We start from the raw sequence: 19,148 nt of genomic DNA on the forward strand, positions 1-19,148 counted from the left end.
CACAAGTCTCCTTCCCAAGCTCACTTATTCTCACCACTCTCTTCACCCCAACATTCTCTCTTCTTTTCTGAAAACCCCTACAAATCTTCATCTTCACCTCCACAAGATAATTATCAGACATCCCTCCAGTTTCACCTCTCAGCACATTAACATCCAAAAGTCTCTCTTTCGTGTGCCTATCAATTAACATGTAATCCAATAACGCTCTTTGGCCATCTCTCCTACTTACATACGTATACTTATGTATATCTCGCTTTTTAAACCAGGTATTCCCAATCACCAGTCCTTTTTCAGCACATAAATCTAGAAGCTCTTCACCATTTCCTTTTACAACACTGAACACCCCATGTAAACCAATTATTCCCTCAACTGCCACATTACTCACCTTTGCATTCAAATCACCCATCACTATAACCCGGTCTTGTGCATCAAAACCACTAACACACTCCCAAAACGCTTGCCTCTCATGATCTTTCTTTTCATGCCCAGGTGCATATGCACCAATAATCACCCATCTCTCTCCATCAACTTTCAGTTTTACCCATATCAATCTAGAATTTACTTTCTTACACTCTATCACATACTCCCACCACTCCTGTTTCAGGAGCAGTGCTACTCCTTCCCTTGCTCCTGTCCTCTCACTAACCCCTGACTTTACTCCCAAGACATTTCCAAACCACTCTTCCCCTTTACCCTTGAGCTTCATTTCACTCAGAGCCAAAACATCCAGGTTCCTTTCCTGAAACATACTACCTATCTCTCCTTTTTTCTCATCTTGGTTACATCCACACACAATTAGACACCCCAATCTGAGCCTTCGAGGAGGATGAGCACTCCCCGCGTGACTCCTTCTTCTGTTTCCCCTTTTAGAAAGTTAAAATACAAGGAGGGGAGGGTTTCTGGCACTTTTGCCTGCTTGTAGTTATGATGGGAGGGAAAGTTCAGCTTCTGTGAGGTTGTCTCATTGAAGTGCTTCTCACTCGAAATGATTCCATTTTTTGTGTGTTACTGACATAGGACATTCTGAAACTCCCTGATGCTCTGGAGAAAGGGTTCTGGGTTCATATGATGATAAAAGTAATATGTATGTGCATTACTTGTATCCTCCTGTTTGTGCTTACACCATAGGCGAAAAGCCACCTTCAGTGAAGTTGTATCATCAACAATAGTTGAAAAGGAATACAGTCTTGTTGAGGATCTTCTCTCTCAAATGGAATCCACTATTTCCCCAGTCCTGATCAAAGCATAGCCTTAAAGTCGCAGAAGCTCCAAAAAAGGAGGTTCTAGTGTTGTATAATTAAATCAACAGAATTATATCATATATATATGATGAGTGAAAGGGGAGACTGTGAAAATGACTTTACCATACCTGATAAGTGCCATGTAGACCCCCTTCGAAGTCTTTTCCTTGGGTGCCTGTGCCAGCAATAGTTTTCACAGTTTCTGCCAAAACGTCTACCTGTTGCAAAGGATAACAATAATGTTACTTCATGGTTCACTGAGAAATGAAAAGAAATGTGATATTATGTTAACTTACATTGGATGTGGAATTTAAAAGACATACAGGGAAATCCATCTTTTAGGTTATGGCAACAACAAAGCAAGCAATAATGTCAGAATGTTATGTTACAATACTTCATGTGTAAAGGTTCCGTGGCCATGAATTCCTCCCTTATGCATAAGAAAGATTATGTTTACCACGCATTTTTTAAAATTATGTCACATGGCTGGATAGTGTTATTGGATTATGTGTTAATTGATAGGCGCAAAAGAGAGACTTTTGGATGTTAATGTGCTGAGAGGTGCAACTGGAGGGATGTCTGATCATTATCTTGTGGAGGCGAAGGTGAAGATTTGTAGGGGTTTTCAGAAAAGAAGAGAGAATGTTGGGGTGAAGAGAGTGGTGAGAGTAAGTGAGCTTGGGAAGGAGACTTGTGTGAGGAAGTACCAGGGGAGACTGAGTACAGAATGGAAAAAGGTGAGAACAAAGGAGGTAAGGGGAGTGGGGGAGGAATGGCATGTATTTAGGGAAGTAGTGATGGCTTGCTCAAAAGATGCTTGTGGCATGGGAAGCGTGGAAGGTGGGTTGATTAGAAAGGGTAGTTAGTGGTGGGATGAAGAAGTAAGATTGTTAGTGAAAGAGAAGAGAGAGGCATTTGGATGATTTTTGCAGGGAAAAAATGCAAATGAGTGGGAGATGTATATAAGAAAGAGGCAGGAGGTCAAGAGAAAGGTGCAAGAGGTGAAAAAGAGGGCAAATGAGAGTTGGGGTGAGAGAGTATCATTAAATTTTTGGGAGAATAAAAAGATGTTTTGGAAGGAGGTACATAAAGTGCGTAAGACAAGGGAGCAAATGGGAACTTCAGGGAAGGGGGCTAATGGGGAGGTGATAACAAGTATAGGTGATGTGAAAAGGAGATGGAGTGAGTATTCTGAAGGTTCGTTGAATGTGTTTGATGATAGCGTGGCAGATATAGGGTGTTTTGGTCGAGGTGGTGTGCAAAGTGAGAGGGTTAGGGAAAATGATTTGGTAAACAGAGAAGAGGTAGTAAAAGCTTTGCGGAAGATGAAAGCCGGCAAGGCAGCAGGTTTGGATGGTATTGCAGTGGAATTTATTAAAAAAGGGGGTGACTGTATTGTTGACTGGTTGGTAAGGTTATATAATGTATGTATAATTCATGGTGAGGTGCCTGAGGATTGGTGGAATGCTTGCATAGTGCCATTGTACAAAGGCAAAGGGGATAAGAGTGAGAGCTCAAATTACAGAGGTATAAGTTTGTTGAATATTCCTGGGAAATTATATGGAAGGGTATTGATTGAGAGGGTGAAGGCATGTACAGAGCATCAGATTGGGGAAGAGTAGTGTGGTTTCAGAAGTGGTAGAGGATGTGTGGATCAGGTGTTTGCTTTGAAGAATGTATGTGAGAAATACTTAGAAAAGCAAATGGATTTGTATGTAGCATTTATGGATCTGGAGAAGGCATACGATAGAGTTGATAGAGATGCTCTGTGGAAGGTATTAAGAATATATGGCGTGGGAGGCAAGTTGTTAGAAGCAGTGAAAATTTTTTATCGAGGATGTACGGCATGTGTACATGTAGGAAGAGAGGAAAGTGATTGGTTCTCAGTGAATGTAGGTTTGCGGCAGGGGTGTGTGATGTCTCCATGGTTGTTTAATTTGTTTATGGATGGGGTTGTTAGGGAGGTGAATGCAAGAGTTTTGGAAAGAGGGGCAAGTATGATGTCTGTTGGGGATAAGAGAGCTTGGGAAGTGAGTCAGTTGCTGTTCACTGATGATACAGCACTGGTGGCTGATTCATGTGAGAAACTGCAGAAGCTGGTGACTGAGTTTGGTAAAGTGTGTGAAAGAAGAAAGTTAAGAGTAAATGTGAATAAGAGCAAGGTTATTAGGTACAGTAGGGTTGAGGGTCAAGTCAATTGGGAGGTAAGTTTGAATGGAGAAAAACTGGAGGAAGTAAAGTGTTTTAAATATCTGGGAGTGGATCTGGCAGCAGATGGAACCATGGAAGTGGAAGTGAATCATAGGGTGGGGGAGGGGGCGAAAGTTCTGGGAGCCTTAAAGAATGTTTGGAAGTTGAGAACATTATCTCGGAAAGCAAAAATGGGCATGTTGGTATGTTTGAAGGAATAGTGGTTCCAACAATTTTGTATGGCTGTGAGGCGTGGGCTATGGATAGAGTTGTGCGCAGGAGGGTGGATGTGCTGGAAATGAGATGTTTGAGGACAATATGTGGTGTGAGATGGTTTGATCGAGTAAGTAATGTAAGGGTAAGAGAGATGTGTGGAAATAAAAAAGAGTGTGGTTGAGAGAGCAGAAGAGGGTGTTTTGAAATGGTTTGGTCACATGGAGAGAATGAGTGAGGAAAGATTGACCAAGAGGATATATGTGTCAGAGGTGGAGGGAACGAGGAAAAGTGGGAGACCAAATTGGAGGTGGAAAGATGGAGTGAAAAAGATTTTGAGTGATTGGGGCCTGAATATGCAGGAGGGTGAAAGGCATGCAAGGAATAGAGTGAATTGGAAAGATGTGGTATACTGGGGTCGACGTGCTGTCAATGGATTGAACCAGGGCATGTGAAGCGTCTGGGGTAAACCATGGAAAGTTCTGTGGGGTCTGGATGTGGAAAGGGAGCTGTGGTTTCGGTGCATTATTACATGACAGCTAGAGACTGAGTGTGAATGAATGGGGCCTTTGTTGTCTTTTCCTAACGCTACCTCGCATACATGAGGGGGGAGGGGATTGTTATTCCATGTGTGGCGAGGTGGCAATGGGAATAAATAAAGGCAGACAGTATGAATTATGTACATGTGTATATATGTATATGTCTGTGTGTGTATATATATGTGTACATTGAGATGTATAGGTATGTATATTTGCATGTGTGGATGTGTATGTATATACATGTGTATGTGGGTGGGTTGGGCCATTCTTTCGTCTGTTTCCTTGCGTTACCTCACTAACATGGGAGACAGCGACAAAACAAAATAATAATAATAATCTAACATAAAATGACAAGGGTAAAGGGGAAGAGTGGTTTGGGAATGTCTGGGGAGTAAAGTCAGGGGTTTGTGAGAGGACAAGAGCAAGGGAAGGAGTAGCAATACTCCTGAAACAGGAGTTGTGGGAGTATGTGATAGAATGTAAGAAAGTAAAATCTCGATTAATATGGGTAAAACTGAAAGTTGATGGAGAGAGGTGGGTGATTATTGGTGCATATGCACCTGGGCATGAGAAGAAAGATCATGAGAGGCAAGTGTTTTGGGAGCAGCTGAATGAGTGTGTTAGTGGTTTTGATGCACGAGACCGGGTTATAGTGATGGGTGATTTGAATGCAAAGGTGAGTAATGTGGCAGTTGAGGGAATAATTGGTATACATGGGGTGTTCAGTGTTGTAAATGGAAATGGTGAAGAGCTTGTAGATTTATGTGCTGAAAAAGGACTGATGATTGGGAATACCTGGTTTAAAAAGCGAGATATACATAAGTATACGTATGTAAGCAGGAGAGATGGCCAGAGAGCGTTATTGGATTACGTGTTAATTGACAGGCGTGCGAAAGAGAGACTTTTGGATGTTAATGTGCTGAGAGGTGCAACTGGAGGGATGTCTGATCATTATCTTGTGGAGGCTAAGGTGAAGATTTGTATGGGTTTCAGAAAAGAAGAGTGAATGTTGGGGTGAAGAGGGTGGTGAGAGTAAGTGAGCTTGGGAAGGAGACCTGTGTGAGGAAGTACCAGGAGAGACTGAGTACAGAATGGAAAAAGGTGAGAACAATGGAAGTAAGGGGAGTGGGGGAGGAATGGGATGTATTTAGGGAATCAGTGATGGATTGCACAAAAGATGCTTGTGGCATGAGAAGAGTGGGAGGTGGGTTGATTAGAAAGGGTAGTGAGTGGTGGGATGAAGAAGTAAGAGTATTAGCGAAAGAGAAGAGAGAGGCATTTGGACGATTTTTGCAGGGAAAAAATGCAATTGAGTGGGAGATGTATAAAAGAAAGAGACAGGAGGTCAAGAGAAAGGTGCAAGAGGTGAAAAAAAGGGCAAATGAGAGTTGGGGTGAGAGAGTATCATTAAATTTTAGGGATAGGGGAGAAAGAATACTTCCCACGTATTCCCTGCGTGTCATAGAAGGCGACTAAAAGGGAAGGGAGCGGGGGGCTGGAAATCCTCCCCTCTTGTTTTTTTTTTTCCCCAAAGAAGGAACAGAGAAGGGGGCCAGATGAGGATATTCCCTCAAAGGCCCAGTCCTCTGTTCTTAACGCTACCTCGCTAATGCGGGAAATGGCGAATAGTATGAAAGAAAGAAAGAAAAAGATGTTCTGGAAGGAGGTAAATAAAGTGCGTAAGACAAGGGAGCAAATGGGAACTTCAGTGAAGGGCGCAAATGGGGAGGTGATAACAAGTAGTGGTGATGTGAGAAGGAGATGGAGTGAGTATTTTGAAGGTTTGTTGAATGTGTTTGATGATAGAGTGGCAGATATAGGGTGTTTTGGTCGAGGTGGTGTGCAAAGTGAGAGGGATAGGGAAAATGATTTGGTAAACAGAGAAGAGGTAGTGAAAGCTTTGCGGAAGATGAAAGCCGGCAAGGCAGCAGGTTTGGATGGTATTGCAGTGGAATTTATTAAAAAAGGGGGTGACTGTATTGTTGACTGGTTGGTAAGGTTATTTAATGTATGTATGACTCATTGTGAGGTGCCTGAGGATTGGCGGAATGCGTGCATAGTGCCATTGTACAAAGGCAAAGGGGATAAGAGTGAGTGCTCAAATTACAGAGGTATAAGTTTGTTGAGTATTCCTGGTAAATTATATGGGAGGGTATTGATTGAGAGGGTGAAGGCATGTACAGAGCATCAGATTGGGGAAGAGCAGTGTGGTTTCAGAAGTGGTAGAGGATGTGTGGATCAGGTGTTTGCTTTGAAGAATGTATGTGAGAAATACTTAGAAAAGCAAATGGATTTGTATGTAGCATTTATGGATCTGGAGAAGGCATATGATAGAGTTGATAGAGATGCTCTGTGGAAGGTATTAAGAATATATGGTGTGGGAGGAAAGTTGTTAGAAGCAGTGAAAAGTTTTTATCGAGGATGTAAGGCATGTGTACGTGTAGGAAGAGAGGAAAGTGATTGGTTCTCAGTGAATGTAGGTTTGCAGCAGGGGTGTGTGATGTCTCCATGGTTGTTTAATTTGTTTATGGATGGGGTTGTTAGGGAGGTAAATGCAAGAGTTTTGGAAAGAGGGGCAAGTATGAAGTCTGTTGGGGATGAGAGAGCTTGGGAAGTGAGTCAGTTGTTGTTCGCTGATGATACAGCGCTGGTGGCTGATTCATGTGAGAAACTGCAGAAGCTGGTGACTGAGTTTGGTAAAGTGTGTGGAAGAAGAAAGTTAAGAGTAAATGTGAATAAGAGCAAGGTTATTAGGTACAGTAGGGTTGAGGGTCAAGTCAATTGGGAGGTGAGTTTGAATGGAGAAAAACTGGAGGAAGTGAAGTGTTTTACATATCTGGGAGTGGATCTGGCAGCGGATGGAACCATGGAAGCGGAAGTGGATCATAGGGTGGGGGAGGGGGCGAAAATTCTGGGGGCCTTGAAGAATGTGTGGAAGTCGAGAACATTATCTCGGAAAGCAAAAATGGGTATGTTTGAAGGAATAGTGGTTCCAACAATGTTGTATGGTTGCGAGGCGTGGGCTATGGATAGAGTTGTGCGCAGGAGGATGGATGTGCTGGAAATGAGATGTTTGAGGACAATGTGTGGTGTGAAGTGGTTTGATCGAATGAGTAACGTAAGGGTAAGAGAGATGTGTGGAAATAAAAAGAGCGTGGTTGAGAGAGGAGAAGAGGGTGTTTTGAAGTGGTTTGGGCACATGGAGAGAATGAGTGAGGAAAGATTGACCAAGAGGATATATGTGTCGGAGGTGGAGGGAACGAGGAGAAGAGGGAGACCAAATTGGAGGTGGAAAGATGGAGTGGAAAAGATTTTGTGTGATCGGGGCCTGAACATGCAGGAGGGAGAAAGGAGGGCAAGGAATAGAGTGAAATGGAGCGATGTGGTATACCGGGGTTGACGTGCTGTCAGTGGATTGAATCAAGGCATGTGAAGCGTCTGGGGTAAACCATGGAAAGCTGTGTAGGTATGTATATTTGCGTGTGTGGACATATGTATATACATGTGTATGGGGGGGGTTGGGCCAATTCTTTCGTCTGTTTCCTTGCACTACTTCGCAAACGCGGGAGACAGCGACAAAGTATAATAAATAAATAAATAAAAATGACAAAGTCAAGAAATACTGAAATGGTGTTAACCTAAATCAGTATAGAGATTAACTGATATTTCATTTCCAAAGATTCAAAATTGTTGAAGACACTGGAGTTCTCAATACAAATTTCTAGAGCGGCAACTAAAGGACAATTCAGGGGATACTCAAAGTGTCAAAATATATATATGTTTATAGAATGGAATAGTGGTTCCAACAATGTTGTATGGTTCCGAGACGTGGGCTATGGATAGAGTTGTGCGCAGGAGGGTGGATGTGCTGGAAATGAGATGTTTGAGGACAATATGTGGTGTGAGGTGGTTTGATCAAGTAAGTAATGTAAGGGTGAGAGAGATGTATGGAAATAAAAAGAGTGTGGTTGAGAGAGCAGAAGAGGGTGTTTTGAAATGGTTTGGTCACATGGAGAGAATGAGTGGGGAAAGATTGACCAAGAGGATATATGTGTCAGAGGTGGAGGGAACGAGGAGAAGTGGGAGACCAAATTGGAGGTGGAAAGATGGAGTGAAAAAGATTTTGAGTGATCGAGGCCTGAACATGCAGGAGGGTGAAAGGCGTGCAAGGAATAGAGTGAATTGGAACGATGTGGTATACCGGGGTCGACATGCTGTTAATGGATTGAACCAGGGCATGTGAAGCGTCTGGGGTAAACCATGCAAAGCGTGTGGGGCCTGGATGTGGAAAGGGAGCTGTGGTTTCGTTGCATTATTACATGACAGCTAGAGACTGAGTGTGAACGAATGGGGCCTTTGGTGTTTTTCCTAGCGCTACCTCGCACACATGAGGGGGGAGGGGGTTGTTATTCCATGTGTGGCGAGGTGGCGATGGGAACAAATAAAGGCAGACAGTATGAATTATGTACATGTGTATATATGTATATGTCTGTGTGTATATATATATGTATACATTGAGATGTACATGTATGTATATTGTGCGTGTGTGGACATGTATGTATATACATGTGTATGTGGGCGGGTTGGGCCATTCTTTCGTCTGTTTCCTTGTGCTACCTCACTAACGCGGGAGACAGCGACAAAGCAAAATAAATGAAAATAAATATAGAATGGAAAAACCTTTCCTTTCTGGGGTGGTGTCCTGTAGGCATGAGACACACCAATATATCTCTAGGGAAATCTGGGTTAGGACTTTTCAACCCTAATGGTTTCCCGTGAGGGAATGTTGGCCTTCCCATCCTCTGCTAACCACAGTAGCAACATCTCACTCATTTTAGGCCTCCCCTTGGCCAAACATATATCCCAGACAGAAGACTTCATTGACCCAATGAGTCTTAGTCATGAGCATCACAGAATTTGCAGATTGTGAGCATCAACTCAAAAGTAGTCAAAGCTGGTATGAAAGAGGTTTTTCAAGAATGAGTGGAGGAAATAAAGACAAAAATGGTGAGAAAACCAAGACAAAATGCTCATGGGACACCTCCCCAGGGATGAAATGGTTTTCAATTTTCAAAATCTACAATTCTCTCCTCTGTGGTCTGTCCTGTAAGCATGAAAGCATACCCACATCACAGAAAGGGACTTGGGAAAACTTCCAGATATGAAGGCTATACTCATAAAGAAAATAAGAAAAAGATTCACTGGCAATTCACAGGCACATTAGAATCTGTCCTTCTTGAAGGAGGAAACCCCAAAGCCACACAAGGTAGATCCAAAACATCTAATTCAGACACCGTCTAAGGATTGTGGTAGATGAATACCAAAGACCCGTTTTCTTGATTTCCTCCAATAAAAGTGGCCACCTTCCTTACATCATGTGTTCTAGCACAAACCCCACATTAAGTCAATAAAATGAGTTTCTTATCACAATTAGATATATTACTTGCTGAGAGGGGTTAAGAGTTCTAGGGTTCACAAATAAATGGTCCCCTTAATAATCTCTAGTGAGGTCCAAAAGATTTCTGAGAGATTTTACAGGGCATAAGGCATCCAAGAGTTCATGATAGCAAGGCAATTTCTTGATCTGGTAGTTTCATTCTTAGCTAGAAATCTAGGTTTTGGGTTTAAATTACCAATATGATACTGTTATCAAAGAGAAGGTAACTGTATTGACATAGCATGAAATTTACAAACTCTCCTTCCAAGGCGTAAGGCAATAAGGAGAAAGATCATACATACAAAGGCATTAAGGAGATAAGCTGTCCAAAAAACTATTAGACTGCAAAAAGACTTTTGAAAGCTCTCGCTTGGACTGTGTTAGAGAAGCATCCTGTCTCTACAGAAGGAAGGACTGGGCAAGTTTATCTCTAACAGGGCCAGACATATCAATAACAAAATCCTGAGATGGTTCCTGAAGGGCACTCTTCTAAGAGGCAATAGTGTTAATAAACTTTCTCTTGTCATGAAAAAGACTGGAGAAAACTTGAAACATAAAGCTTCAGTCATGTCTGAAATATCAAACATAAGTCTTAAGTCATGTCTGAAATATTAGTTTCCTCTTGGAAGGATTAAAAGGCTTTCCAGACCAAGTGGTACTGCTTTGAGAGTAAAGGTAAATGTTATGTAAAAAGTCATCTGTTTGGCATTCCCTACCTACATTAATGTTTGAAAATACCCTTTTTTTCATGACATATTGGCATTTCCCGCATTAGTGAGGCAGCACCAGGAACAAATGAAGAAAGGATGTTAGAATCCTCACGTAAAAATTCCTGAATCCAGGACTTTGAAGTTTAAAAACAAACAAACAAATTGAGGAGGTCTAGAAGTACAGGTAATAACCAAAAAGTATGGCAAAGCTGAAGGAGTCTCTGACATCACAGCTGTTTGTCCACCTCTTGGGCTACCGGCATCAATAACCCCAATAATCAAGTTCTTTTTATTGTATCAAAAATATTTCCTCTTCACTTTGGACCCATGTAATATACTGGAATGGGGAAACAGTAACTTGGTTAAATTCAAAAGTGCTTTCTAAAATGAAATTTCTCCACATATCTCTTTTTAAGTTTGTCTTGAATCCCTCTGTTCTATTTCAAAACAATGCACCGCACACTGTGATAATATTTACAGGCTCAGAACAACAATATCCTCCACTCTATCCTGGCAACTTCATAAAATCAGTACAGTTTGCTCCCTTGAAGCTGAGGGTGTTGTATAGGTACTGTATCATTTTTCTTGTAATCAGATGCTTCATATCTCTTGAGTTCAATTCACATTAGTAAGAGGTTCTGCTCATATATCTAAGATAGTTCTTCATCTACTCTTCTATCAGTGAGAATGAAAACAAAAGCCTTCCATTTCATTAATTTTCTAAGCATTACCTCTCCCCAAACATCCCTTTCTATATATTGCAATGTTGCTGCCCTCCCAATATTTTACAGGTATTTTTGGCCACTTCTCCCATGAGCTGTTGGCATGTGTCCCTACCACTAAGGCTTGTGCCTAAGGCATGCATCTGCCTGCTTCTTCCCATAGTTTCTGTGAGGAGACTGACCACTCAAGGATCAACTGTTATGATATCTCTTCTCCAAACAGGTAAGCTGTAGAAGTATCTTCCCCCTTTCATCTTTTTTCCTTTCCTATAACTTTCAACCTTTAAGAGTCATATCTTCTAACATGTGGGACCATTATTCATCTTTAAACTTTTTTCACTGTCTTTGAAGGGTATGCAAACAACACTTTCTAATTTTTTTCATACATATTTGCCATTTCCCACTTTACCGAGGTAGCATCAAGAAAAGAGAACCGAGCCTTTGAGGGAAAATCCTCACTTAACCCCCTTCTCTGTTCCTTTTTTGGAAAAGTAAAAACTAGAAGGGAGGATTTTCAGCCCCCCACTCCAAACCCTTTTAGTCATCTTCTATGATATACAGGGAATCCATGGGAAGTATTCTTTCTCCCCTATCCACATGCAATAAAAAAGTCTTCCTTATAAATATTTCTGATGGCACTGTGTGTGATCCCAATAGGGCACATGCCCAGACACTGTATACCTTTTTGAGACAAAAGGCTGAGATTATATCTTTAGAAACAGCCAGATAGATAATCTTTTCTATTAACTCTGAGGGGCTGGGATTTGCAAAAGCAACTGCCCATCAGGCAGCAGAAAGCTGCAGTTTTGTTCATTAGAAATAAAATTCTGCTCTGTGACTCAAGACATTCTGAAATATAAAAAACAATGTGATCAACAGCTCCTTTTTGTTAATATGGAAAGACTTATGTAATCCATCAAAAGACCTGCTCCTACATGATCCTCCAAAGAATAGAAGCCCCATCCTTGATTTGATGCATACATCCAATTAATGATAAAAGTCACAAATTCATCCAAGGCATGAATTTGCAGTGGTTCTTTACATCAGTTCACCAAGCTAAAGATCTGAGAAATTTCCAGGGAAGCACTCTTGGGAGATCTCTACTTTCTGCAGGAAAGAATATTAACCTTAAATGTAACCTTATTGGCCTCCAGTATTCCCATGTTGTTGCACAAGGCTGCAAAACTGAACTTCCCAGAAGCTATTCTAAAGTATTTGTAGACAGCCTTACAAAATTCTTGAAAGTTTTGAAGTCAACTCCATACTAGCAATGAGCTATTTCACAGGAAAGCTACCTGAAAACACTCTTTGAGCTGTCTGCATGTGTCCCCTGCCACTAAAGTTTGTGCCTAAGGTATGCATCTGCCTGCTTCTTCCCACAGTTTCTGTGAGGAGACTGACCACTCAGGAAAGCTACCTGAAAACACTCTTTGATAGCCTCTACAGTGCTGTCTGAAAATAAAAAAAAAAGGCACCTCTGCTTTCTGAACAGTTAGTCTATGATACAGTAAGGCTCTTCCTCCTTGGAGTAACCCTCTAAAAATACTTCTTTTAGCATTAGGAGCACCAGAGCTCTCAGCTTGCTGTTTTCTTCCTGTACTTTCCTTCAAAGATACAGGGTTGATGACAAGACTTTTCTTTACATTGATGGGTCTAGAAGATTTAGCTTCAAGATCTCTGAATGTTCTCAAAGGGGAAAAAAAAAGGCACAGAGGGTGGGGACTGTAACAACTCTAACACCTCTCCTTTACTTTAGAGAAGACACAGTTTGTTATCTGCAGTGTTGCTTAATCTTGAAAAACTGCATGAAACTGAAGAATGTTTTAAGACATGCCCTACAACTTTCACAGTGAGCTCCAGTTTCACAGAACGCTCTGTTGCTGAAGCAAAGTATTTCCAGAGGGCAGAAATATCTGAGTAAAATTTCCAAAATGATATGAGTGAAGAAGAATGATTCAAACATTTGGTAGGTTAACTCCTCTGTTGCATAAATAATTTACAGGAAGGTGCCCTTGATAAGTGTCAATAATCCACCAAAAAGATGAAATAATAAATCCGACATTTTCTAATACTTTTTCAATATCAAAAGATCAGTTTTCATGATCTTGCTTAAAACTTTCTTGAAATCCAAAATGGAGAGAGAAAAATAGCAATTCAAACAAAAAAGGCAAAAATCTGCAAATTTATTCTCCCATAAATGGTACATAAGACACTCAAGTTATAAACAGCTAAAATAATTATTCAATATAAATATATCAATTTGCATGCTATTATGCAAAGGAGTCAAACGAGGAGTGTTCATCCTCCTCTAAGACTCAGACTGGGGTGTCTGAATATGTGTGGATGTTAGCAAGATGAGAAGAACGGAGAGATAGGTAGTATGTATGAGAAAAGGAACCTGGATGTTTTGGCTCTGAGTAAAACAAAGCTCAAGGGTAAAGGGGAAGAGTGGTTTGGGAATGTCTTAGGAGTATAGTCAGAGGTGGGTGAGAGGACAAAGGCAAAGGAAGGAGTAGTAATGCTCCTCATGCAGTTGTGGCAGTATGTAATGCAGTGTAAGAAAGTAAATTCTAAACTGATGTGGGTAAAACTGAAAATGGATGGGGAGAGATGGGTGATTATTGGTGCTTATGCACCTGGTCATGAGAAGAAAGATCATGAGAAGCAAGTATTATGGGAGAAGCTGAATGAGTGTGTTAGCACCTTTGATGCACTAGACCAGGTTACAGTGATGGGTGATTTGAATGCGAAGGTGAATAATGTGGCAGTTGACAGTATAACTGGTGTATATGGGGTGCTAAAGTGTTGTAAATGGAAATGGTGAAGAGCTTGTGGATCTGTGTGCTGAAAAAGGACTGATGACTGGGAATACTTATTTTAAAAAGAGAAATATATAAGTATACCATCCAAACCCGCTGCCTTGCCGGCTTTCATCTTCTCCAAAGCTTTTACTACCTCTTCTCTGTTTACCAAATCATTCTCCCTAACCCTCTCACTTTGCACACCACCTCGACCAAAACACCCTATATCAGCCACTTTATCATCAAACTTATTCACCAAACCTTCAAAATACTCACTTCATCTCCTTCTCACATCACCACTACTTGTTATCACCTCCCCATTAGTTCCCTTCACTGATGTTCCCATTTCTTCCCTTGTCTTATGCACTTTATTTACCTCCTTCCAAAACATCTTTTCATTCTCCCTAAAATTTAACAATACTCTCTCACCCTAACTCTCATTGGCCCTCTTTTTCACCTCTTGCACCTTTCTCTTGACCTCCTGCCTCTTTCTTTTATACATCTCATTTGCATTATTTCCCTGCAGAAATCATCCAAATTCCTCTCTCTTCTCTTTCACTAATAATCTTACTTCTTCATCCCACCACTCACTACCCTTTCTAATCAGCCCACAAGCATCTTTTGCGCAAGCTATCACTGCTTCCTTAAATACATCCAATTCCTCCCCCACTCCCCTTACGTCCTTTGTTCTCACCTTTTTCCATTCTGTACTTAGTCTCTCCTAGTACTTCCTCACTAAAGTCTCCTTCCCAAGCTCACTTACTCTCACCACTCTCTTCACCCCAACATTCTCTCTTCTTTTCTGAAAACCTCTACAAATCTTCACCTTTGCCTCCACAAGATAATGATCAGATATCCCTCCAGTTACACCTCTCAGCACATTAACATCCAAAAGTCTCTCTTTCGTGCACCTATCAATTAACATGTAGTCCAATAATGCTCTCTGGCCATCTCTACTACCTACATACGTATACTTATGTATATCTCTCTTTTTAAACCAGGTATTCCCAATCACCAGTCCTTTTTCAGTGCACAAATCTACAAGCTCTTCACCATTCCCAATTACAACACTGAACACCCCATGTACGCCAATTATTCCCTCAACTGCCACATCACTCACCTTTGCATTCATATCACCCATCACTATAACCCAGTTTCGTGCATCAAAACTACTAACTCACTCACTCAGCTGCTCCCAAAACACTTGCCTCTCATGATCTTTCTTCTCATGCACAAGTGCATATGCACCAATAATCACCCATCTCTCTCCATCCACTTTCAGTTTTACCCATATCAACCTAGAATTTACTTTCTTACACTCTATCACATACTCCCACCACACCTGTTTCAGGAGTAGTGCTACTCCTTCCCTTGTTCTTGTCCTCTCACTAACCCCTGACTTTACTCCCAAGACATTCCCAAACCACTTTTCCCCTTTACCCTTGAGCTTCGTTTCACTCAGAGCCAAAACATCCAGGTTCCTTTCCTCAAACATACTACCTATCTCTCCTTTTTTCTCATCTTGGTTACATCCACACACATTTAGACACCCTAATCTGAGCCTTCGAGGAGGATGAGCACTCCTCGCTAAAAGCAGTGAAAAGTTTTCATTGAGGATGTAAGGTATAAGTATGAGTAGGAACAGAGGAAAGTGACTGGTTCCCAGTGAATGTAACTTTGCGGTAGGGGTGCATGATGTCTCCATGGTTGTTTAATTTGTTTATGGATGGGGTTTTCAGGGGTGAATGTAACAGTTTCGAGAGAGAGGCAAGTATGCAGTCTGTTGTGGATGAGAGGGCTTGGGAAGTGAGTCAGTTCTTGTTCGCTGATGATACAGTGCAGGTGGCTGATTTGGGCAAGAAACTGCAGAAGCTGGTGACTCAGTTTGGTTAGGTATGTGAAAGATGAAAGCTGAGAGTAAATGTGAATAAGAGCAAGGTGATTAGGTTTAGTAGGGGGTAAGTTTGAATAGAGAAAAACTAGAGGAATAACGGTGTTTTAGATATCTAATCTGGGAGTGGATTTAGCAGCAGATGGAACTAAGGAAGCGGAAGTGAGTCACAGGGTGGGGAGGGGCGAAAACTTTGGGAGTGTTGAAGAATGTGTGGAAGGCGAGAACGTTATCTCGAAGAGCAAAAATGGGTATGTTTGAAGGAACAGTGGTTCCAACAATGTTAAATGGTCGTGAGGCTTGGCCTATAGATAAGGTTGTGTGGGGGAGGGTGGATGTGTTGGATATGAGATGTTTGAGGACAATATGTGGTGTGAGGTGGTTTGAAGTAAGTAATGAAAGGGTAAGAGAGATGTGTGGTAACAGAATGAGTGTAGTTGAGAGAGCAGAAGAGGGTGTTTTAAAATGATTTGGCTACATGGAGAGAATGAGTGAGGAAGGATTGACAAAGAGGATTTATGTGTTAAAGGTGGAGGGAACGAGAAGAGGGAGATAAAAATGGAAGTGAAAGAATGGAGTGAAAAAGATACAAGAGGGTGAAAGGTGTGCAAGGAATAGAGTGAACTGGAAAGATGTGGTATACCAGGGTCGATGTACTATCAGTGAATTGAACCAGAGCACATGAAGCGTCTGGGGTAAACCATAATAAGTTTTGTGGGGCCTGGATGTGGAAAGAGAGCTTTGGTTTCTGTGCATTACACATGACAGCTAGAGACTAAGTGTGAATGAATGTGGTGTTTGTAGTCTATTCCTAGCGCAACCTTGCACATGCACAGGGGGGAGAGGTGGTTCCATTTCATGTGTGGTGGGATGGTGATGGGAATGGATGAAGGTAGCATGTATGATTATGTTATCTATTTATTCATTATACTTTGTCGCTGTCTCCCACATAAGCAAGGTAGCGGAAGGAAACATGAAAGAATGGCCCAACTCACCCACATATACATGTATATACATACATGCTCACACACGCATGTATACATACCTATACATTTCAACGTATACATACATATACATATATAGACATATACATATATACACATGTACATATTCACACATGCTGCCTTCATCCATTCCCGCCGCCACCACACCACACATGAAATGGTACCCCTTCCCCCGCATGTGCGCGAGGTAGTGCTAGGAAAAGACTACAAGGACCACATTCCTTCACACTCAGTCTCTAGCTGTCATGTGTAATGCACAGAAACCAAAGCTCCCTTTCCACATCCAAGCCCCACAAAACTCTCCATGGTTTACCCCAGATGCTTCACATGCCCTGGTTCAATCCACTGTCAGCACGTCGACCCCAGTATACCACATTGTTCCAATTCACTATTCCTTGCACACCTTTCACCCTCCTGTATGTTCAGGCCCTGATCGCTCAAAATCTTTTTCACTCCATCCTTCCACCTCCAATTTGGTCTCCCACTTCTACTTGCTCCCTCCACCTCTGACACATATATCCTCTTCGTCAATCTTTCCTCACTCATTCTCTCCATGTGACCAAACCATTTCAAAACACCCTCTTCTGCTCTCTCAACCACACTCTTTCTATTACCACACATCTCTCTTACCCTTTCATTACTTACTTGATCAAACCACCTCACATCACATATTGTCCTCAAACATCTCATTCCCAATGCATCCACCCTCCTCCACACAACTCTATCTATTGCCTATGCCTCACAACCATATAATGTTGTTGTAACCACTATTCCTTAAAGCATACCTATTTTTGCTATCCGAGATAATGTTCTCGCCTTCCACACATTCTTCAACACTCCCAGAACCTTCGCTCCCTACCCCACCCTGTGACCCACTTCAGATTCCATAGTTCCATCTACTGCCAAATCCACTCCCAGATATCTAAAACACTTCACTTCCCCCAGTTTTTCTCCATTCAAACTTACCTCATAATTTACTTGTCCATCATCCCTACTGAACCTAATAGCCTTGCTCTAATTCACATTATTCTCAGCTTTCTTCTTTCACACAATTTACCAAACTCAGTCACCAGCTTCTGCAGTTTCTCACCCGAATCAACCACCAGCACTGTATCATCAGCAAACAACAACTGACTCACTTCCCGAGCCCTCTTATCCATAACAGACTATATACTTGCCTTCTCTCCGAAACTCTTGCATTCATCTCCCTAACAACCCCATCCATAAACAAATTACACAACCATGGAGCCATCATGCAACACTGCCGCAAACCGACATTCATTGGGAACCAATCACTTTCCTTTCTTCCTTACTCATACACATGCCTTACATCCTCAATAAAAACTTTTCACTGCTTCTGGTAACTTGCCTCTCACTCCATATACTCTTAAAACCTTCCACAGAGCATCTCTATCAACTCTATCATATGCTTTCTCCAGATCCATAAATACTAAATACAAATCCATATGTTTTTCTAAGTATTTGTCACACACATTTTTCAAAGCAAACACCTGATCCACACATCCTCTACCACTTCTGAAACCACACTGTTCTTCCCCAGTCTGGTGCTCTGTACATGCCTTCACCCTCTCAATCAATACCCTCCCATATAATTTCCCAGGATTACTCAATAAACTTATACTTCTGTAATTTGACCAATCACCTTTATCCCCTTTGCCTTTATACAGTGGCACTATGCATGCAATCCGCCAATCTTCAGGCACTTCAACATGAACCATACACACATTGTAAATCCTCACCAACCAGTCAACAACACAGTCACCCACTTTTTAAATAAATTCCAAACTAATATCATCCAAACCAGCCACCTTGCCAGCTTTCATCTTCCGCAAAGCTTTCACTATCTCTTCTCTGTTTACCAAATAATTCTCCCTGACCCTCTCACTTCGCACACCACCTCAAGCGACCAAAACACCTAATATTTGCCACTCTATCATCAAACACATTCAACAAACCTTCAAAATACTCACCACTACTTGTTATTACCTCCCCATCAGCCCCCTTCACTAAAGTTCGCATTTGTTCTCTTGTCTTATACACTTTATTTACCTCCTTCCAAAACATCTTTTTATTGCCCTGAAAATTTAATGATACTCTCTCACCCCAACTTTCATTTCCCCTCTTTTTCACCTCTTGCACCTTTCTCTTGACCTCTTGCCTCTTTCTTTTATACATCTAGTCATTTGCACAATTTCCCTGCAAAAATTGTCCAAATGCCTCTCTCTACTCTTCCACTGACAATCTTACTTCATCCCACCACTCACTACCCTTTCTAATCTACCCACCTCCCACCTTTCTCATGCTACATCCCATTCCTCCTCCACTCACCTTATGTCATTTGCTTTTATGCTTTTCCATTCTGCACTCAGTCTCTCCTGA

General features: G+C 41.6%; 1 protein-coding gene across 1 annotated transcript in view; it reads right to left on the reverse strand.

Annotated features, from left to right (window-relative positions):
• The window catches only part of LOC139749147 (NHL repeat-containing protein 2), a 432,672-nt gene that overhangs the window by 267,972 nt on the left and 145,552 nt on the right, over positions 1-19,148 (reverse strand). Inside the window, exon 6 of the mRNA XM_071662783.1 lies at positions 1,370-1,459. Within this exon, the coding sequence (XP_071518884.1) occupies positions 1,370-1,459 (90 nt within the window). The remainder of the gene's footprint in view (positions 1-1,369; positions 1,460-19,148) is intronic.

This window comes from Panulirus ornatus, chromosome 6 (genome assembly GCF_036320965.1).
Source record: "Panulirus ornatus isolate Po-2019 chromosome 6, ASM3632096v1, whole genome shotgun sequence".
Taxonomy (NCBI): Eukaryota; Metazoa; Arthropoda; class Malacostraca; order Decapoda; family Palinuridae; genus Panulirus; species Panulirus ornatus.